At 40.1% G+C, this 22,592-nt stretch overlaps 1 protein-coding gene across 3 annotated transcripts; it reads right to left on the reverse strand.

Moving 5' to 3' along the window:
• IL18 (interleukin 18) lies at positions 455–21,754 on the reverse strand. Of its 3 annotated transcripts, none has more exons than XM_005667326.2 (6): positions 21,537–21,754; positions 11,059–11,142; positions 9,267–9,278; positions 5,106–5,240; positions 3,199–3,332; positions 518–762 (listed from the first exon to the last, which is right to left on the reverse strand). In XM_005667326.2, exons 2-6 carry the CDS (start codon positions 11,132–11,134, stop codon positions 541–543), a joined length of 579 nt encoding a protein of 192 aa, XP_005667383.1. In that variant the 5' UTR covers positions 11,135–11,142; positions 21,537–21,754; the 3' UTR covers positions 518–540. The 3 variants fall into 3 exon arrangements, with proteins under 3 accessions (NP_999162.1, XP_005667383.1, XP_005667384.1); XM_005667327.2 differs by having other exon boundaries at positions 5,106–5,237; positions 21,537–21,728; NM_213997.1 differs by lacking the exon at positions 21,537–21,754 and having other exon boundaries at positions 455–762; positions 11,059–11,134.

The following is a 22,592-nucleotide window of genomic DNA, read 5'->3' on the forward strand; positions in this document are numbered from 1 at the left end:
GTTTCTAAACTAGGCATTCTTTTTACATTATACAAATATTTTATTCACCTGGACAAGGGGAAATCAATTTTTTTTTTTTTTTTTTTTTTTTTTTTTTTTTGACTTTTTGTCTTTTGTTGTTGTTGTTGTTGTTGTTGTTGTTGCTATTTCTTGGGCCGCTCCCGCGGCATATGGAGGTTCCCAGGCTAGGGGTTGAATCGGAGCTGTAGCCACTGGCCTACGCCAGAGCCACAGCAACGTGGGATCCGAGCCGCGTCTGCAACCTACACCACAGCTCACGGCAACGCCGGATCGTTAACCCACTGAGCAAGGGCAGGGACCGAACCCGCAACCTCATGGTTCCTCGTCGGATTCGTTAACCACTGCGCCACGACGGGAACTCCGGAAATCAATTTTGTGAAAGCTTACTATTCATTTCTTAGTGGTATCTTTTGAGACCATTATTCATTTTATTTCCTCATTATATCTATAGATTCAAACTCATATAACCTTTCTGAAAGGAAAAAAACCCAGAAAGTTCAAACCATGCAGTTTTAATATCTAGTTCTTGTTTTGAACAGTGAACATTATAGATTTATCTCCACATTCATCCTTTTCTTTCAAAATGAGTTTGAAAAGGTCGTTCTCTTTTTTACAAGCTAGAAAGTATCCTTTGTACAATGAAGACTCAAACTGTATCTTATCATCATGTCCAGGAACACTTCTCTGAAAGAATATGATGTCATTTCCTTCATCATCAATATTATCAGGAGGACTCATTTCCTATAGAGAAAAAAAATGACTTAAGTGTTTTAGGACATGACCACTTTGAATACATGTGATTTATTTTGAAAAATATTACTGCATGGAACTAAAGAAGTTTATATTCTCAAGAGTAAGGAAAAAAATCTCTGAATATAGGCATACTGATCTCTTCTCCCTCTTAATTTCTAATCTTCCACTCTCCTGTCCACTCTGGCTTTTTTCACCATAGAATGCACATTCAGGCCTCTAGTTTTTCCCGCCGTATCCATCAGATGATTTCCTTCTCTCCCCTCCCTTCAAGTGGAGTTCACATCTGCTCAAGATGAAGCAGAGTTCCAGCAAAGACTGCAGCCTCTTTAGGCTAATATAAGTTCCTGTCTTCACAGCTAAAGACATTGATGACTTCCACCCATAGGCCTAGGGAACTCCAGGTTGTGAGCCAACTGAGAGAGGAGGAGGAAATGGCAGGAATCTCAGCTGCTTCCTTAAGCGGATCCTAGCACTAAAACTGGCTATACAGAGACCCATTACTTGTTCTAAGACCAGGTCCTTTACATCCCTGCTATAAGGGCTTAGACACCAGCCTTTCATGCTTTCCTGCCAAGCACTCCAGTCCCACACTAGTCCTGAATTTCTATCCTGAAAGTAGTATGTCTATTGGCTGGGCCCTTCCTGGGAGGTCAAATGCTGATTCCCTATCTTTCTTCTTCTTCTTCTTCTTTTTAGGGCTACACATGGGACATACAGAAGTTGCCAGGCTAGGGGTTGAATTGGAGCTGCAGTTGCTGGCCACAGCCACAGCAATGCAGGATCTGAGCCGCGTCTGCGACCTACACGACAGCTCATGGCAACACTGGATCTTTAACCCAGTGAACGAGGCCAGGGATCAAACCCCAGTCCTCGTGGACACGAGTTGGGTTCGTTATCGCTGAGCCACGATGGGAACTCCTTGATCTTCATATTTTATCAATTAAGTATGAGTCTTAAATTAATGACAGTATAAACTACTTCTCCCATTCTACTATTTGCCGAGCATTATTTCATCTTCGTAACACTCTCCCCAGTCTCTCAATAAGAATCCACTTACATATAGATCAGGCCTTCCCCAGTTTCTGACTATGTCTTTGGAGCTGAATTAGTTTTCTTCTATCCCACATGGCTCGAGCTTGACCATCTCCCACTGTCCCTTCCAATTTTGTTGCTAAGTAATAACATGCCTAGTTCTCTCCACTCTGCCTGCCCACCCCCTAGGCCTCTAAAACCATGACAATAACCGAGCTTCCTGCATGTTGCCAGGGAGTAGGACTCCAAATCGTCACCAGAAAGGGTGGCACTCTGCATGGAAGGGGATAGCTAAGGGATTTGTTTGGAGGCTCTATTTGTTACAAACACACTGATCTTACTTGGATTACACTTTAGAGTGGATTTTTCCTCCCTTCCAAGTTGCTCCTTGGCACGTCTACTAAGGTCATACTCTAATTTTCGGTGAGAACTGGGTGACCTCCTTTTTTTTTTTTTTAAGGGCTGCACCCGAGGCATATGAAGCTTCCCAGGCTAGGGGTCAAATCAGAGTTGTAGCTGCCAGCCTATACCACAGCTCATGGCAACAATGGATCCCTAACCCACTGAGCAAGACCAGGGATCAAACCTGTGTTCTCATGGATGCTAATTAGATTCGTTAACCACTGAGCCATGACAAAAACTCCCTTCACTGCAATTCTTTATTGACAAATCCCCATTCAGAAAGTCTTCATGACGTGGGATTCACCTTTGAGAAATGCCAATTTGTGAGCATCCCTGACTGCTCTCATTGGGGAGGAGAGTTTTCTGGGTCAACCCATATCTATAGTCTAATGGTTATTTGATAATAATGGAAAGCAATAGACAAAAATAATGATGAAGAACAGAGAAAAAAGCAGTGGCCAGAAATAATTTATACCTGACTTTGAGATACATTATACCATTGCTTTTAGAACTGATCCTATTAGTGTTTTTTCACTTAGATTAACACTAAAAACAACCTACATCACCTGAAAGCTGAAGGTTGTAGCCAAAACTTAGAAGCAGGAACAAAACAATTATGGATTAAAATATTACTATCATAATTTACAAAGTAGAGAAGAATGATTAACTTCATTCTGTACAGCAGGACTTATTCTGGAAAGTCACATGCAATTCTTAAATATGATAATATACTTATTCTGTACTTTTATAGATTGATTATTCAGAACACTTAGGTTATGAAACTAGTGTTGTGCCCTTTCCTCCCTATGGCAGGCTCAGAAAAACCATGCTACTACAGTAAATGCAAGAGCTTGACAATTTTTTAGTAGCTACCCTTTTTAATGGTTCTCTACTTCTTACTGTTCTTGTTCTAGACAAAAGGCTGGATGGGGGCTTTTTTTCTAATTTTGCATGAAAATATGACTAAGACAAATTAAGGTTCAGTCTTACCTTAAAGGAAAGAGTTTTGTTCTTACAGGAGAGAGTAGACATTTTCTTACACTGCACAGAGATGGTTACTGCCAGACCTCTAGTGAGGCTATCTTTATACATATATATAATAAATACGGTCTGAGGTGCATTATCTGAAATAAACATTTATAAATCAGAACACTAGTTAGAAGAATTTTTTCAAATAAGCATTTATGGAAATCAGCCAAAGAATTATCTTTAATAGGTCCATTACCAATCCCACACTCTGAGATACAGCTAGTTGGCAGAAAGAAACTACACAGTGACTCACACATTCTCTTTTTTTTTTGCAGTGCTCACAGCATGTGGAAATTCTTGGGCCAGGGATCAAACCCACACCACAGTGGTGACTGGAGCCATAGCAGTGACAACATTGGATCTTTAAGCCACTGAGCTACCGGGCAACTCCTCACACATTCTTTTTTCTTTTCTTTGTTTTTAGGGCTGCACCTGCTGCATATGGAAGTTCCTGGTTTAGGGGTTGAATTGGAACTGCAGCTGCTGGCCTACCCCAAAACCACAGCAATGCAGGATCTGAGCTGCATCTGTGACCTATACTGCAGCTCACGGTAATGCTGGATCCTTAACCCACTGCTCGAGGCCAGGGATTAAACCCACAGACTCATGGACACCATGTTTGGTTCTTAGCCCACTGAGCCACAATGGGAACTCCCTCCTCATACATTCTTTAAAACACATTTAAATATGTTTTATAATACAAACGTAGCAACTTTTTGAGTGTTTTGGAGATATTTGGAATTCTGAAAGATTTGTCTTTAACTTTTATTTATTTATCATCTTTTTAGGGCTGCACCCATAGCATATGGAGGTTCCCAGGCTAGGGATCTAAATGGAACCACAGCCACAGGAACACCAGATCCGAGCCACATCCATGACCTACACTGCTGCAGCTTGTGGCAACTCAGGATCCTTAACCCGCTAAGTGAGGCCAGGGATTGAATCCGAGTCCTCATGGATACCAACAGGGTTCTTAACCTGCTGAGCCACAATGGGAACTCGTCTCTTTAACTTTTAAATGCTAAATAGAATATTAAGCTCTATCTGTTAAGGTAAAAGTACAGTACTTTTTCAGGAGGGAACCATTTATTCTTTCAACTCTGCCTAAACTGATATTTGGAATTCATAACTTGGAAGGCATAGTAAGCTTAATCATTTTCAAAGACACTCTAAATTTCTGGTGGAAGAGAGACTTATTTGAAATGCCTGTACATTTATATTTAATTTTGAGTTCTGAAAATCTTATCAGCAATTTCAGTATGACCAGCAGGTATTAAGGATCCAACTCAATGGAGATTTTTTAATTTAATTTAATTTAATTTATTATTCTTTTTTAGGGCCACACTCATGGCATATGGAGGTTCCCAGGCTAGGGGTCAAATTGGAGCTGTAGCTGCTGGCCTATACCACAGCCGCAGCAACACAGGATCTGAGCCCTATCCTCGACCTACACCACAGCTCACGGCAACACTGGATCCTTAACTCACTGATCGAGGCCAGGGATTGAACATGTGTCCTCATGGATGCTAGTCAGATTCGTTAAGCGCTGAGCCATAATGGGAAATCCTCAATGGAGATCTTGTATAGTTAATGCAAGTACAGAGAAGGGATTGAGGATCCAAATGTAGGTTCCAAATGTAGGCTCAAAGTAGCATGACCCCTAGCACTGTCTTTATTGTATCAATTTTTCAGCCCACCTAAAATATATGGATACCCTATAAAGTTTCCTATAAGTGAAATTATTACTACTATGGCTTTTCATGTAAGTTAGGTCTATCATAGAAAATGCAGGCAGTTAAATGGAATGGGAAGAGGTAGCTAATCATTTCCATGTTTACGAATGTATATATACATATATACATAAATACCTGAACAGTCAGAATCAGGCATATCCTCAAACACGGCTTGATGTCCCTGGTTAATGAAAAGGACTTGGTCGTTCAGATTTCGTATGATTGAGAGTTTAGGTTCAAGCTTGCCAAAGTAATCCGATTCCAGGTCTTCTACAATGCACATTAAATCTCGTTAAAAAATAAGATTTTTTCCCTTAAATTTACAAATAGGTATGCTGTTTGTTTCAGTTTTCAATAACAATCAACAATCTTTTTTTTATAGAAGCAAAAGTAGTGTTGCACAGTGTTTTTTAACCCACTTCCAGGGGCACACCCTGATTTTCATTATCACTTAGAATTACTCTACTTCTGAAATTTTTTTTTTTTTTTTTTTAGGGCTGCACCCTCGGCATATGGAAGTTCCCACGCTAGGGGTTGAATTGGAGCTACAGTTACCGGCCTACCCTATAGCCACAGCAATGCCAGATCCGAGCCAAGTGTGTGACCCACACCACAGCTCATGGCAACACTGGATCCTTAACCCACTGAGCAAGGCCAGGAATTGAACTCGCATCCTCATGGGTCCTAGTCGGGTTTGTTAACTGCTGAGCCATGAAGGGAACTCCTACTTCTGAAATCTTAAATTCAAATGTTGGACCACACTCTCCCATCCTTTTAGTTTTCTCATGCTTCCCTTCCACTTTACCGAGTCCGCCTGACTCGTATTTTCGCCCTACCTAACCTCTTCCTGTTTCCCCTTCCTTTTTGTGCAGTCTGAATCTCATAGCTCATCATTTGTATCTACTCTTTTGCCAGGATCTTAAATTCCGAACTCATTTGCCTTTCTCCTACAAAACTCTAAACCTGGCTGCTGAGTGTACTGTTGGTAAACAATTCTTCAAATGTGCAAATTGCTGCCATAACAAACACATCACTTGTCAATACTTCTTTCCTTTTCTAGTTCAGCACTCTCTTCCAGGGTCTGCACCTGCAATTTCAAACCTTCCTCACTCTCCTTAGGAGCTCTCTACATCGTCACCTCTGCATTCACTTTCAGCAAATGATTTCCCGCTACTCCACTTAGAAACTTAACTGTGACATCACCCATTATTTCCTCTAACCCTCTGGTTCCCAAGGGAAATGTGGAAAAGGTGCCCCTTCTGCTATCCTAAGGCTAGCCCCATCTATGCTGTGCATGTACTTTGAACGAAACCTTGATTTATCAATCATCCCCTTTCTTGCTTGTGGAAGCACTTCAATAATAGCAAACTGGAAACAAGTTAGTTAAGTGACGAATCATTTGGGAACTGATCAAGTCAATTTTGATATGAGCTTACTATGGATTATTATGAATTTAATTTAACATAATTGTAATTATTTATTGTCATGGAAAGATGGGAAGCAGTCCATGTGTATTGAATGAGAAAAAGAAGCTTAGTGAGGTATTTTATATACTTATATGTGTATACACACATATGATATCAAAATGATAGCAATGAAATTGGAGGGTTATTTTCATATTTTCATGTGTTATTTTTCCTCATTTTCTTATCTTTGTTACCTGAATTATTTATAATAAGCATTTTTAAGCACATTATTTGTACAATCAGAAAAATATAATGCTTTTCATTTGAGATTTAAAACACTTCCACCAACTGAATCCCACTCTGAAGCTGGTCTTCTTTCCTCCTTTTAATAGCTGAGCTTCTGGCAAGAACTGTGTGTATCATTTCCTTACTTTCCATTCGCCCTTTTACTCAGTGTAATCTGCCTCTGCTTCCATTTCTTCTTCAAACTGCTTTCACGGAGATCATCAAACTCCTTGTTGCTCAATGTAATAGATGCTTTCTGGCTCTTGATTTTCAAGTGCAAAATTTAACACAGTGCCTATTATCTCCATCTTGAAGGGCTCTCCTAGAGTTCTTTGGCATTGGGGCATTCTCCTTGTTTTTCTTCCTCTTTGGTTACTCTGCTCTGTTCTCATTAGCTTCTCTTTCTACTGAATCCTTTAAATGTAAGTATTCATCAGAATTTACTCCTTGGCTTTTATTTCTCACTCTACATACTTCTTTGATTTGTCATTTTATCCCTATAGCTCAGATGCCATTTTTGTTTTTTGCATACGTCTTCTACTCCCATATATCCAGCCCCAATTTTTTTTCCTGAGTTCAGAACCGTCTGTCCAATAATCTACTGGACATCTCCACTGAGATGTCCCATAGACAAGATCCAAAATTATCATCATCTATCTTCCTCTTTGCCCTGCAAACCTCTTTACTCTGTTCTTCCTGCTGTGTTCCTTATTTTGTTGAATGGTACAAGTTGCGTACGTGAAAAAAATGTAGGTATAATCTCTTCTCTTTCTTTCTATCCTCTTCCAAATCCATGTCCTGTTGATTCTTCCAAGTATTTCTAAAGTCCACTCACAGCTCTTTAGTGGCACTCCACTATGCCTCCCTTAACTCATGCCACCATCATTTCTTTTAGGGACAACAACAATAGCCTCTTAATTAGTATCCCTTCTTTTTTGCCCCCATATCAATTCTCTTTTTAGATTTTTAATTTTTATTTAAAATTTTTCTTTTTCTCTCTTTTTTTTTCTTTTTAGGGCTACACCTGTGGCATATGGAAGGTGCCAGACTAGGGGTCAAATTGGAGCTGCAGCTGCCAGCCTATGCCACAGCCACAGCTACAGCAATGCGGCATCCAAGCTGTGTCTGATGTACGCCACAGCTCACAGCAATGCCAGATCCTTAACCCACTGAGCAAGGCCAGGGATTGAAACTGAATCCTCATGGCTACCAGTCAGGTTCATTACTGCTGAGCCACGATGGGAAATCCTAGTCTTTGGATCTCTTTGTTACAGCAAACTAATCCTTCCTAGATCATACATATTGTGCTTAAGGAATCCCCACTACTCTAAAGATAAGGTCCAGATTCCATATCTTGGAATAAGAGAACCTTCTTGATCTGCACCCTATTTATCATTCTTCTCTCATCATTTTCCTACTCCCACTCTACTCTCATTGTGAATTACTCTTAATTCCTTATTTATGCCATGCTTTCTTTCCTATCTTGATTTTTGCATGTTTTCTTCTCTCTGGCCAGAATACCTTCTCTTAAATTCCTATTTGCTCTTCAATTCTGTCCCTCCTTAAAAATATCCTCCCAGAATCTATTGGCTAAATTAAGTGCCCTACTATATACTCCCATAGCATCCTGGGCCTTTCCAAAACTTAACTTGCCACATTCCAGCTGCCTTCCTAATGTGCCTGCTTCTCTCTTATAGGAAGTATTTTTTGTTCACCATTGTATGATAATGCTTATCATAGTGCCGGAACTACAGATGCCCACATTTACTGAATTAAAAAAATGTTTAAGAAACATGATGAGGGAGTTTCCGTTCTGGCTCAGCAGAAATGAATCTGACTAGTATTCATGAAGATGCAGGTTTGATCCCTGGCCTTGCTCAGTGGGCTAAGGATCCAGTGTTGCTGTGGCTGTGGCATAGTCTGGCAGGTGTAGCTCCGACTAGACCTCTAGCCTGGGAATCTCCATGTGCCACAAGTGCGGCCCTAAAAAAAAACCCCCCAAAACAAACAAACAAACAAACTAAGGGTCTGTTAGAGGATCACAGGCTATATATGGTTACGATCCTCCTTGAATGCCAGGACAAGGTGTAGCTACATACACTTAAGAAGAGTTCGTGACTCAACCTTATAGGTATGTTTCCTCTACCTGCCCATCCAGAATTCTCTGCACCTTGGGCGTCTCCCAGCTTCTTCCCAGAGCATTTCTGAGATGAGGGTTGAAGAAAGATGTTCCTGATTTGGGACAACAATTCTCATGGTTCAATCCCCTTTTTCTATGTACTCAAGAGAATCCATGACTTTCTGCTAACCTCAGGGTCTACATAACAGGCAGGCAGCATCTATTTTGTAGATTCTAATACCTGAGAAATTCCTAAGGTGTAGAAAAGCATATTTTCTTAGAAATTCTTTTTTGTATCCCTTATGGTCATCTTTATTCCAAAGCAGTGCTACTGAGTCACATCCCTTTGAGGGAATATTAGCTTCTAAATAGATTGGTACCCGTTTCTCTCAGATGAGAATGCTGATATGGATGTGCCTGTGGGGTGCTTATTCAAGTCGCTATTTATTTGTTAAAGAAAGAGAAATCAATAAATTTATACTTTACCATCGTTTTCAGCTAAAGGGGAAAAAAAGAGAAAAAATATGTTAAATTCTATATTTCAACTGAGAATTTCCTCTCACCCTGCCCTTTCATGACTCTTTTCTTCTCCTCTGCATTCTTTACCCCTGTCTTACCAGCGATGGCCTTTGTGGGCCTCCATAAAAATATTATGTAATCATCCAAAAGGTTCCATAAAATGGTGTTCTCAGGTATGTTAGATTAAAAAACCTAAGCCTAAGGTTTATAAATCTAAACTTGTAGCTAAAAAGAAATTTTATGAAGTGACAGATTTCACTCTTTAAATTTATTGCTTCAATGGAAAGTCACCTGAGAACTTCCTATGAAGCTTTCAAAGGAAACAAAACTGCCCAAGGAAAGATTAACCACAAGAATCTGTTTTTTTTTTGGGGGGGGTTAAAGTTACATTTATTTAAAGTACATTTATTATTTTAATAAATTAAAATTTTCATAGATCAGAAGATCTTTGGTTAAAACAGAAACATAATAACATTACATGTCAGAACATTATGAGTAATGACATATATAAATATATTACAAAGAATACTAAAAAAGTAATCAAACTATATTTTTTGAGTACAAGAATAAAATAAATCTATTTTACAGTCTTAGGTAACATAGAAAACTTTTTTAAAATGTAATTTTAAGGTTCCTTAAGTGAATATATTAAAATTTACATCAATCATAATGTCAAAGAGGAAACTGGTTTTGAAAAAATTTGATAAAATTTGATAAAAATTTGATAAAAGGACTCATAGTCTACAGCTAAAATAAAATTCAGGTCATCATAACTTCTTTTCACACTCACTCTGCCCCATATAGCATGTTCCTTAGTAGGTAATACCACTAGAGAAAATACAACTTTGAAAATATCTGGGGATGGCTTTTGTCTACAGTAGGGAAAATAACACAAAATTTTATAAAATCATAAGAAAAATGTAACAAATTGGAGCAGCTCCAGGTCTAGTTAATTCAGTGAATCACTCACACGTGGTTTTATTTGTTGTTTTTTTCTATCTTTTCACTTCACCCTCTTCAGCGTGTCAGTTTTTACCTAACGATTAAAAGACATTGCTGATTTTCAAGAGTATGTTTTATTTGTCAAATATATTTATATAAAATGGTATAACTCACAGAACTCTAGATTTAAAATCACTTTTTAAAAATCTCTCTTGGAGTTCCTGTCATGGCTCAGCGGTTAATGAACCCGACTGGCATCCATGAGGACACAGGTTCAATCCCTGGCCTCACTCAGTGGGTTAAGGATCCGGCGTTGCTGTGAGTTGTGGTGCGGGTCACAGATGAGGCTCGGGTCCAGTGTTGCTGTGGCTGTGGTGTAGGCTGGCGGCTATAGCTCCTATTCGACCCCTAGCCTGGGCACCTCCATATGCCTCGGGAGTGGCCCTAAAAAGATAAAAACAAAATCTCTCTAGATTCACATCTCTTATGTAATTTGCAATTTGCTTTGGGAAATTGTATTACTCGAATGTATCTAGTTTCATGGGATTTTCATGACATGCACCAGGAGCCACCTTGTCAGTGGGTTACTACTACCTAAAGTGCCAGGACATGTGGTAGGATTGGGTCCTGGGTCCTTGGACATATTATGGCTAAGCTCTAGAGACTAAATATATACATATATTTCCAGAGAAATGTGTCAGTATTTCAATGGAATTTGGTGACAGAAAAGAATCACTTAATAGTTTGCCTTATAACATCTTTTCTAGTTGAAAACATGGATCTAAACCCTGTATTTGGTCTAATGTTTTGGACTTACCTACAAAGTAAAGTGTATTGTTAATAAACTTCATTTCCACAAAGCTGATGCAATTGTCTTCCGGTTCAGCAGCCATCTTTATTCCTAATGAAAGCAGAGTCATTTGTTAAAAAGTAGTGATTATTCCTTTTACACAAAAGGTATCTTTTACCACTTACTGTCCACCTCTAATTTCAGAAGTCCAGCATGCTGAAGAACATTCTAGACTTTTTTTTTCTTTCTTTTTTTCTTTTTAGGGCGGCACCTGCGGCATATGGAGATTCCCAGGCTAGGGGTCGAATTGGAGCTGTAGCCGCCAGCCTACACCACAACCATGGCAAAGCCAGATCCGAGCTGGGTCTGCCACCTACACCACAGCTCAAGGCAACGCCAGATCCTTAACCCACTGAGCGAGGCCAGGGATCGAACCCACAACCTCATGGTTCCTAATTGGATTCATTTCCGCTGCGCCATGATGGGAACTCCTGCTCTGGACATTTAAAAATGCCAGGAGTCTTCAGTTTATCAATACACATGTTCAAATGTTCTCTTGGGACCCAATAGATATTTGGAATCTAGAAAGCATTTTCTCATTAAATAGTGTTATAAAGGGTGGATAAATGGTCCACTATTGAACTGATTTATTGTTTTAGTATTTTTGGGGAAATATACATATATTATCAATGTATGTATAGGGTGCCAGCAACACACCTAATCCTGTCCTCTAATTAGGAACTGATTCTATCTCTGTCTTAACAGCCAGTGGGATCTTGCAAGTGAGTGATTGAAGATTCGTGACTTCATTCTCAAAGCACTAAAAGTGAAGAAATAATGAAATGGTTTCTGCCTGGGAGTGGGTGGGAGGAGGCTGAAGGGCTCTGGCATCTGATGGCCCACTTTCTCTCTGAGCAGCATTTTTTTTTTTTTTTTAATTTAGGGCCGTACCCACAGCATATGGCGGTTCCTCGGCTAGGGAGCAAATCAGAGCTTCAGCTGCTGGCCTACGCCACAGCCACAGCCACAGCCACAGCCACGGCAGATCCCAGCTGTGTCTGAGAATTACAATGCCACTCAAGGCAATGCAGGATCTTTAACCCACTGAATGACAATGGGAGCTCCCAGTTCCAACAGTTTTTTTAATGCAGTCTTTAGGGTTTTCTATATATAAAATTACGTTGTCTGCAAACAGTGACAGTTTTACTTCTTCCTTTCCAATTTGGATGCCTTCTGTTTCTTTTTCCTGCCTAACTGCCCCAGCTGTGTTGAATAAGAGTGGCATACTGTGTTCTCATACTGTGTTGAATTTAAGTGGCACTAGTGGGTATTCTTGTCTTGTTCCTGATCTTAAGCCAGAAGCTTTTTGCTGTCGAGGATGATGTTAGCCGTGGGCTTGTCATATATGACCTTTATTATGTTGAGGTTCATTCACTCTATACTTTGTTGAAGATTTTTTTTTTTTTTTTTTTTTTTTTTTTTTTTTTTTTTTGTCTTTTTGCTATTTCTTGGGCCTCTCCCGCGGCATATGGAGGTTCCCAGGCTAGGGGTTGAATCGGAGCTGTAACCACCGGCCTACACCAGAGCCACAGCAACGCGGGATCCGAGCCGCGTCTGCAACCTACACCACAGCTCACGGCAACGCCAGATCGTTAACCCACTGAGCAAGGGCAGGGACCGAACCCGCAACCTCATGGTTCCTAGTCGGATTCGTTAACCACTGCGCCACGACGGGAACTCCTTGACTCTCTGTTTTTATGTATTAAGCAAAACAGCTAGTTCTCCCAGTTTTGAAGGAATGGCTTTATGTAGATGATGAACCTTATTATTTAACCTTGCCCTAGGTCTTGGTTGTCACTCATCCTTTGTGATTTTCTATGCAACTTGATTTATTCTTGATAGGTTGCAATTGCTGAGGGTATTTCAAGACTGTGAGTATTCTAGAGGGAGAGATCACAGAGTGTTCCCTGGAGAGCACTCTGTAGCCTCTGGATGTGTGATAAACCTGAAGCACGTCCCTCAGGCTGAAGCTCCGGAACAAACAACTAGTCCTTTTTCACAGGGAGACTGCAGGTACGTTTCAGTCCTGTGCAGTACTCTGAGGGTAGTAGTGTGCCAAGAACTGTCCATCTGATTGTTTCAGACCCATGAGGATAAGAAATGCAATTTCTCTGACCACCAGAGCCAAGAGTTCAAGGAGCAGACTTCCCATTGTGGCTCAGTGGAAACAAACCAGATTAGGATCCATGAGGATGTAGGTTTGATTGCTAGCCTCACTCAGTGGGTTAAGGATCCGGTGTTGCCGTGAGCTGTGGTGTAGGTCGCAGGTGGCTCAGATCTGGTGTTGTGGCTGTGGTGTAGGTCGGCAGCTACAGCTCTGGTTTGACCCCTAGCCTGGAAACTTCCATATGCCACAAAAAAAAAAAAAAAAAAAAAAAAAAGAGAGAGAGAGAGAGAGACAGAGAGAGAGTGTTCAAGGAGCATCCTGCATATGGGCCATGCACAGCTGCCTGGCCTTGGCAGGCCCATAAGAGCAGTGTGGGGGTGCAGTGTGCCCACCAATATTGGCAGATCAGAGGGAAGGACAAAGACGTACTGGCCAGTGCCTCTGTCCATGGAGAGTCTTAAAAGGCTCCTAGCACACGATCTCCTTCACGTATTGTCTGGGTGCTTTTCTTTTTTAAATTTAGGGCCATACCCACAACATATGGAGGTTCCCAGGCTAGGGGTCGAATTGGAGCTACAGCTGCCAGCCTGCACCACAGCCACAGCAACTCAGAATCTGCCGTGTCTGCAACCTACACCACAGCTCATGGCAATGCTGGACCCCGGACCCACTGAGTGAGTCCAGGGATTGAACCCACATCCTCATGGATACTAGTCGGATTTGTTTCCGCTGAGCCACGATGGGAACTCCCCGGGTGCTTTTCAAACTATTTTTGGGAGGCGTCCTGTGGTGAGTGAGTCACCACACAAGCCCTTTAAGAGCGGAATCAGTGTTTCCTACAGCCTTATGGTTCTCCTTGAGGTGAAGCCCATTGGTTTTCAAAGCCAGATGTTTTGGTGGCTCATCTTTTTGGTGCAGTTTCCAGGGCTGGGGTACCTGATGTAGGCAATGACCTCTTGCTCTTCAGGCAGCAGCTTTGTATTGTGATATCCCTCCCGACTGGGTTGCAGCACCACGGATGGGGTTTTTGGTGAGACCAGATCTCTGCCTCTCCTACCCATCTGAGTGTGGGTCTTTTATCCTTGGTGGAGGGGGTTTCAGCTAATTTTTAGGTCTTTTTTTAGAGGGAGCTGATCCATATGTAGCTGTAGATCTGTTGTCTGTGGCAGGAGGTGAGTTCAGGATCTTCCTAGGCCTCTATCTTGAATTGTCTCTCCATTTGGTTGCTATTTAAGTTTTTTATTTAGATTCAGTTCATATACAACATACATGCATATACAAACATATGCATATATATATACACATACACAATATACATATGCTTTTAAATTTATTTTTTAATTTAAATAATATTTATAGAGAACCACATGGTTCTTTATATATGTGGTTCTCTATAAATATTGTTAAAATAAAAAAGCCAGAGAGAGAAAGAATGAGCTTTTGGAATATGCAAGTGCCTTGAAGAAAAGGCATCATGACAGAGGCAGGGGTGGGGAGGAGGATACTAAAAATAAATGGCTGAAATTACCAAAGAAAAATTATACCTTTTTGACAATTTCATAAAAATCTGGCCTCACATTTTTCTTTCTTTTTTGCTTATTAGGGCCGCATATGGAGGTTTCTAGGCTAGAGGTCAAATCGGAGCTGTAGCTGCTGGCCTATGCCACAGCCACAGCCATAGCAACGCAGGACCCTAGCTGCGTCTGCAACTTACACCACAGTTCACGGCAATGCCAGATCCTTAACCCACTGAGGGAGGCCAGGGATTGAACCCGTGTCCTCATGGATGCCAGTCGGGTTCGTTAACCACTGAGCCAGGACAGGAACTCCACATTCTTTATTATTTTATTATTTTTCGCCTTGCTAGAACATAAGTTCCATGAGAGAAAGAACCTCTGTTAGGTTCAGTTTTGTATTTCAAGTGCTTAGAATTGTGCCTGACTGGTAGTAAATATCTGATCAATGGGGATCGAATGAATGAATAAATGAAAAAAAAGTAAGTTACAATAGTAATAGATGTAAAAAATTATACCACAATAACAGGTGTGTGTTAAGAGCTTCTGAGACACTTAAAGAATAGCTAAGTTACAGTATACTGACATGAAAGCATATATTTCTACCAGGTATGAGACACTTCCATGTGGCAATATATCAACAGTTCATAACTCACTTGGCCTACCAGCTTTGAAATTGTCATTCTAGATAAATATTTAATTTGGAGTACACATATTTCCATTCGCCTATAAAATGATATTATTATTTTTATATTAAATTAGTTCAATTCTGCCTGGTTCAATTCACATAAAATGCAACTTGCAATGTAGTCAAGTTTGACAAGAGCTTGTAAAGGGGAATCAGACCATAAAAGCTTTAAGTAGGTTAAAGCATTTGCATTTTCTTTTCTGAGAAAGTACTGACTTAATTTCAGTTGGAGAAAGATATGGTCAAGTTTATGTTTCAAAAAGCTCACTCTGGGTTTCGTTGTGGCACAGTGGTTAACAAATCCGACTAGGAACCATGAGGTTTCGGGTTCAATCCCTGGCCTTGCTCAGTGGGTTAAGGATCTGGCATTGTCATGAACTGTGGTGTAGGTATTAGACACAGCTCGGATCTGGCGTGGCTGTGGCTGTGGCATAGGCTGGCAGCTACAGCTCCAATTTGATCCCTGGCCTGGGAATTTCCATATGCTGCAGGGGTGGCTCTAAAAGAGAGAGACAGAAGAAAAAAAAAAAAAAAAAAAAACAGAAAACAAGAGAAAAGAAAAAAAGACAGGTTTGAATGGAAAATAATTCAGTTTTGCATATCTAAGCGATAAGTATCACAGAAGTAAAAAAAAAAAAAAAACAAATAAAGGAGCTTCAAGGAGGATCTGCTTGAAATCAGAAGCGTAGAGTCCATTAATTTAGATACAAGCTTAAACTTGTTCATTGAATTTGGCAATCAGGAAGTTTTGGTATCAGTAGAACAGTTTAGGTAAAGTGGAGCTAACAGAAGGCAGGTGGACAAAGATCTAGGACAGACTGGGATGAAAAAAAGCAAAGAAAGTGAATATAAACTATTTTTTTAGAAAGTTTAGCTATAAAATGAAGAGAGAGGGTGGCCATTATCAGGGGATATATAACATGCAAATTTCAATTTCTGGCTTCAGATCCATAGTCCCAACTAAGATATACTCATGAATTATTTTCTAAAACACATCCAAATAACCTGTCGCAAAATGAAACCTGGGGGTTCTTTGCAACTTCTTTGTCTAATCCTCCCTTGTCTCAAAAATACTGTAGTTTGGAGTTCCCATTGCGGCTCAGTGACAATGAACCGACTAATATTCATGAGGATGTGGGTTTGATCCCTGGTCCTGCTCAGTGGGTTAAGGATCCAGTGTTCACAGTTCTGTGAGCTGTGGTGTAGGTTACAGATGCGGCTTGGATGTAGCGTTGCTATGGCTGTGGTGTAGGCCGGCAGCTGTAGCTCTGATTCGACCCCTAGTCTGGGAAATTCCATATGCTGCAGGTGCAGCCCTAAAAACCAAAACCAAAACCAAACAACAGGGAGTTTCCATTTTGGCTCAATGGAAACAAATCCGACTAGGAACCATGAGGTTGTGGGTTTGATCCCTGGCATTGCTCAGTGGGTGAAGGATCCGGTGTTGCTGTGAGCTGTGGTGTAGGTTGCAGACATGGCTTGGATCCCGAATTACTGTGGCTGTGGCGTAGGTTGGCGGCTACAGCTCTGATTAGACCCCTAGCCTGGGAATCTCCATATCCCCGGGGAACAGCCCTAGAAAAGGCAAAAAGACAAAAAACAAAATAAAACAAAACCTATTGCTTATAACTCAGAAATGTCTGTGGAATTTGGTATCTCCTCTCCATCGTCACCAGAACTACTTTAAATTTAGCCCTTGCTACTTCTGCTATCTTCTATTTTAGTATTCCTCTACCTGATTTTCTTGCTTCCAGACTTTCCCTGAATAGGGAATGTAGTTAGAGTTATTGCCCCTGCCAGGCCAGGAACTTTCTCTGACTTGTTTTTTTAAGTGTCATATCTTCCCTCATTTTATTGTATTTTACTTTATTTTTTGGCCACACCCACAGCATGCAGAAGTTCCTGGGCCAGGGATTGAACCTGTGCCACAGCAGTGACTGGAGCTATAGTAGTGACAATGCCTGCCAGATCCTTAACCCACTGAGACACCAAGAGAACTCCTTTCTTCATTTTATTAAATTTTTAATTATTATTATTATTTTTGGCCAAGGCATGCCAGCAGCTTGATGTGGGATCTCAGTTCCCAGACCAGGAATTGAGCCCAGGCTGCAGCAATGAAAGCACAGAATCCTAACAACTAGACCTCCAGGGAACTCACCCTGCTTTTTTTTTTTTTAATCTGAGGAACCCTTCTTTATCCTCTATCCTTTATGTCACAGATCAAATATTTCCTCTAGGAAAACCTCCCTGACTCCTCCATGCCTAGCTAGTCACTCTCTCTCCTTAGTGCCCACATCCTTCTCCTTCTGTTCATGATGGCTCTTATTGCATTGAATTAAAATTATTTTGGTTACAAATAGGTCTGCCCAGGTTCAATCTGAGGTTTTTTTTTATGACAGTGAATTGTTCTTTGTTTTTATTATTTATTTATTTATTTATTTATTTATTTTTGTCTTTTTAGGGCCATGCCCACAACATATGGAGGTTCCCAGGCTAGGGGTCTAATCGGAGCTGTAGCTGCCAATCTACGCCACAGCCACAGCAATGCCAGATCTGAGCTGTGTCTTTGATCTACACCACAGCTCACAGCAACGCCAGATCCTTAACCCACTGATCGAGGCGAGGATCAAAGCCCAAACCCCATAGTTCCTAGTCAGGTTCATTTCTGCTGCACCATGAGGGGAGCTCTGTCCTTTGTTTTTTGAATCTTTAACACCTGGAAAGAACTTATTCACGCAAGAGCTCAATAAATGTTAACTAAGTAATTGTTTGCTATGATAAACCTTGTTGCCATGACAACAGTGTGTAAAGGGACTTGCAGAAATTTTTTCTGTCTTAAAACTTTCATTCCCATCTGAAAACCAATGAGAAAGAGAAGAGAAATGAGGGACATATGAAAACAGATTTCAAAAAAATAGGAGTTCCCGTAGTGGCTCAGCAGGTTAAGGACCCAACGTTGTCTCTGTGAGGATACAGGTTTGATTCCTGGCCTCACTCAGGGGTTGAGGATTGGTGTTGCTGCAAAATGTGTCATAGGTCATAGATGCAGCTCAGATGGCATAGGCCTCAGCTGCAGCGCTGATTTAACCCCTAGCCTGGGAACTTCCATATGCCACAGGTACAGCCATAAAAAGAGGACAAAAAAAAAAAAAAAGAATTTCTCTAATATTCTTTCTTTTTTTCCAGTAGTTTCTTTAGTTTTTTATTTCATGAGAGTGTTTATTTTGAATTGTTTCCTTACCATTGTTTTTTGCTAGATCTCAATATATCTATCATTACAAGTATTGTGCTCTTCTTCCTCCCCACCCCCACCCCGATTTTCCTCTCTTCTCATCCATGTTTCTTTGCTTTCTTTGATCTATGAAAATTATAGCTCCCCTTGGATAAAAATGTTTTGACTATTTCATCTAAGATTCTGAGATTACTGACTTAAAAAAGTTATAAACCACCCCAGAGAGATCCTCTCAGCAGTATGAAGTCATAATTGGTTCTTTACAACAAAAAAAAGTTTTAGTTATACAAGCCTTGGAAACTAGCCAGAGGCTAGTGAACAGTAGAAAATCATGATGGAGATTGAACCATATGTGCCCGGTCTTTTCTGTGGCAAGTCATTTAATTTTTCATTTGGACAAGAGAGAGTTGAATAGTCAACATTTAAGCTTTTTTTTTTTTTTTTTTTTTTTTCCAGCTCTAGCATTCTAGTTAAGGCTGCAAAGAGAGAACCATTTATATGTGGCAAATGCCCTAGTAACTACTTCCTCAATTCTAAAATAGTACATGTTGATTGAATATTTATTATATAACCAGCTTTGTTAAGCCACTGGGAGTTTAAAAAAAGATACCATTAGATTAAAAATAAAAATGCCTTGAACTTGAAAAGCAATTATGATTATGTTTATCCTTGCTGTTGGAATTTCAATTCTGTGGGATAGGTATTGGATGAAAAGAGGAAGCATACAACCTAATTTCCTAAAATCAAGTAGGTAGTCAGCCGGACAGTAACAAGATCAAGATTTCAGTTCTATAAGTCATTTTGTCCTTCAAATTCTGCCATCCTATGACAGTAAGTATGTGGGCGTGGAAGAAGACGCAGGTACAATTTTTTAGGTAAATAGCTAATGATAAAAGATGTATATAAACCACTGCTAAAACCAACTCAAAGTGAAAAGCCAAAATGGGAGTTCCCGTCGTGGTGCAGTGGTTAACGAATCCGACTAGGAACCATGAGGTTTCGGGTTCAATCCCTGGTCTTGCTCAGTGCATTAAGGATCTGTCCTTGCTGTGGCTGTGGCATAGGCCGGTGGCTACAGCTCCGATTAGACCCCTAGCCTGGGAACCTCCATGTGCCGCGGGAGCGGCCCTAGAAAAAGGCAAAAAACAAACAAACAAAAAAAAACAACAACAACAAAAAAAGAAAAGGCAAAATAGAACTTCTGGAATAGGCTTGTGGGAAAAGGAGAACTGAATTTAATCTTGAATGCTTAAAACTTGAATACAGAAGAACGTAGAAGAGCATTTATGTGATAAACACAATGTTGCAAGGGTTGGACTGAATGGAACTAGTTTTTGACAGTAGTGGAAGCCTGCTATTCTGCAGTGAACACAAGGGAGGGTGGAGTTAGATAAGGAGGGCTTTGAAAGTTACATCGGAGTTTGTATTTAATTTCACAGGCAATAGGAAAGCAGGTTACTGAGTTGCAAGGGCATTATGAAAAGGATTAGAGACAGGCTATAGAACTGTATAATAAGAATTCATTGTCAGAATTCACATATGAGTTCATAATATTCATGGAGGGATATTACGGACAAGCCAGATTTAAAAAGATATTTTGAAGGAAGATTTCATAGAACTTGAGATAGCTAGATATAGGCAAAAAGATGAAGTGTCTTAATTTTTATTATTTATACTTCAAAATGGAAATATTTAGTCAGCCCTTTCCTTGTTGTGAAATAAAATTCTCCTGCAGAATTCTAATATGGCCAATGTAGCCCAGTCTAAGGGTGCTGATGCAGATTCCATCAAGATGATCGACCTTTGGCAATTGTTTAGTTTGCTTTTAAAATAGTGGATTCAGGAGTTCCCGTCGTGGCGCAGTGGTTAACAAATCCGACTAGGAACCATGAGGATGTGCATTCGATCCCTGCCACTTGCTCAGTGGATTAATGATCCGGCGTTGCCGTGAGCTGTGGTGTAGGTCGCAGATGCGGCTCGGATCCTGCGTTGCTGTGGCTCTGGCGTAGGTCGGCAGCTACAGCTCCGATTAGACCCCTAGCCTGGGAACCTCCATATGCTGCGGGAGCGGCTCAAGAAATGGCAAAAAGACAAAAATAAATAAATTAAAAAAATAAAAATTTGAAATAAAAATAAAAATAAAATAAAATAGTGGGTTCAGAGTTGAGACTCTCTTTAAAGAGAAGCTTATTTATCTCATTCTGAAGCAGCAATTCTTGGGGATTCATGAGGTCAAAGCGATTTTCACAATAATTCTAAGATGCAATCTGCCATTTTCCACTCTCATTTTCTCAAGAATGTGCAGTAGAGTTTACCAGGGGCTACCTTCTGTGAGCTACTGCACAGACAGAAGCAGGTGAGAAAGCAGCTCTCTTCTACTAAGCGGGACATTAAAGAGACTTGTAAGATGAAAATGTCATTCCTCAAATGTATTTTTGGGGAATACATAGTTATCCACAATTTAAAATGTCTTTATGCCAACATGTTATGTGCTCATTGTTATCTTAAAATAAATTAATAGGTCACTATTTTTTCCATTTCTTAGTTTTAATTTCTAATAATAATATTAAATTACTCATAAATACTAAATGATAATAATACAGTAAATAACCTAGAGAAACAAAAAAATTCTTCAGGATCCTAAATAATTTTAGAAGTACTAAGAGGCCAAGAGACCAAAAAGTTTGAGAACATTTGCTCTGAAATGATACTCTCCAAGGCTGGCTGAAAGAGAAAAAAAGTTTTACTCTTGACCCTGCTACGTTCCTTATGCTGTTACTGACTAGTTGCCCATCATGGTGATGTCAGAGGACTTAAATGCCTCTCAATCGCTTTTCTAGCTTCTGTACCTCTAATCGCCGTGCCTAGGTTTCCAAATAAAGAGGAATGATTTTTCTTTCTTACCTGTGCTCAATAGTTTCCTACGAGAGGAAGTGATCCGGAAGATTTGAGATCCTTTTCTTCTCCTGGTAGAAGGCAGCAGCCCCTTCAGCAGCCCAAGCAGGCAGCCAGGAATGCAAAAAGCACTCCTCCCGTTCGGATCTAGCAGCTGTTGTCTGCAGAGGAGGGGACCTCTGCGCTTGGGAAAGGAGGAAGGGGGTGGAGGGAGGAGACTGTTCTGGCACGCCTTGGACCCGCCTTCAAATGTGGGCTCTTTCCAAGGGCTAAGGAATTTGAAATAAAGTGTCAGAGAATACGTGTTTCTTTTAATGTAAAATCACGGTTTTAATGAAATAATTTCCCCTCTAAAGCTTGTACCTCTTTCAGAAGTACATCCAAGCCCTTAAAAAAAAAAAAAAAAGCATTTGTTCAATTAGAAGCATCTTTTCTCACATTTATCTTTCACTCAAAATTTTTTCTTATCTAACAATGCTGAATAGTCAGCCCTACAAAAAAAAATCCTGAAATGTAATCATATCACCTAATGTGTAACTTTTAAAGAGCAGAATGTTACTATCACAGCCTTGAAAATAACTAGCAGGGAACAAATTTTCTTAGACAATTTTCTCATGAACATGTGCTAAATTATATTACCTTGCTAGCAAGGGAATTAGCAAGGTAACTTTTCGCTTTTTTTTTTTTTTTTGCCAATACGGAAACCATATGAAAACAGAGGGGTTCTGGAATTAGGGGAAAAAAAATGCTTATGTATGCAGCTAATTGTGGTGTTTTTGTTGTTTGTTTTTAACAAGATAGGCTTTTCATTTCATAAGGTCATAAAACATCAATGCCCACAGCAGTGAATACAAAGAATGGTTGAAGTGCTTGGTGCAGTGACTATCAGAAGAAAAAAAAATTGCACATTTAAGAATTATATGATAAGACTACACATGATTGAAACTAAAATGACAAGTTTTCATCCTCTAGCTAGGTTATCCAATTGGGCCAATTAACATGAAAACATGTAGTAAAGTCAAACAGTGATTTAAATAAGCAGAACACCAAGTAAGTTAATTTTAA

Source organism: Sus scrofa, chromosome 9 (genome assembly GCF_000003025.6).
Source record: "Sus scrofa isolate TJ Tabasco breed Duroc chromosome 9, Sscrofa11.1, whole genome shotgun sequence".
NCBI classification, from domain to species: Eukaryota; Metazoa; Chordata; class Mammalia; order Artiodactyla; family Suidae; genus Sus; species Sus scrofa.

Bases quoted from the DNA above. Each gene is read 5' to 3' on its own strand.
- IL18 (NM_213997.1), bottom strand. From the start codon at position 11,134: ATGGCTGCTGAACCGGAAGACAATTGCATCAGCTTTGTGGAAATGAAG. The intron at 3,333-5,105 runs GTATTTATGTAT...TGTTTATTTCAG, and splicing joins GCCTGATTCTGACTGTTCAG to ATAATGCACCTCAGACCGTA. The intron at 763-3,198 runs GTAAGACTGAAC...TTTTCTCTATAG, and splicing joins ACAAAACTCTTTCCTTTAAG to GAAATGAGTCCTCCTGATAA.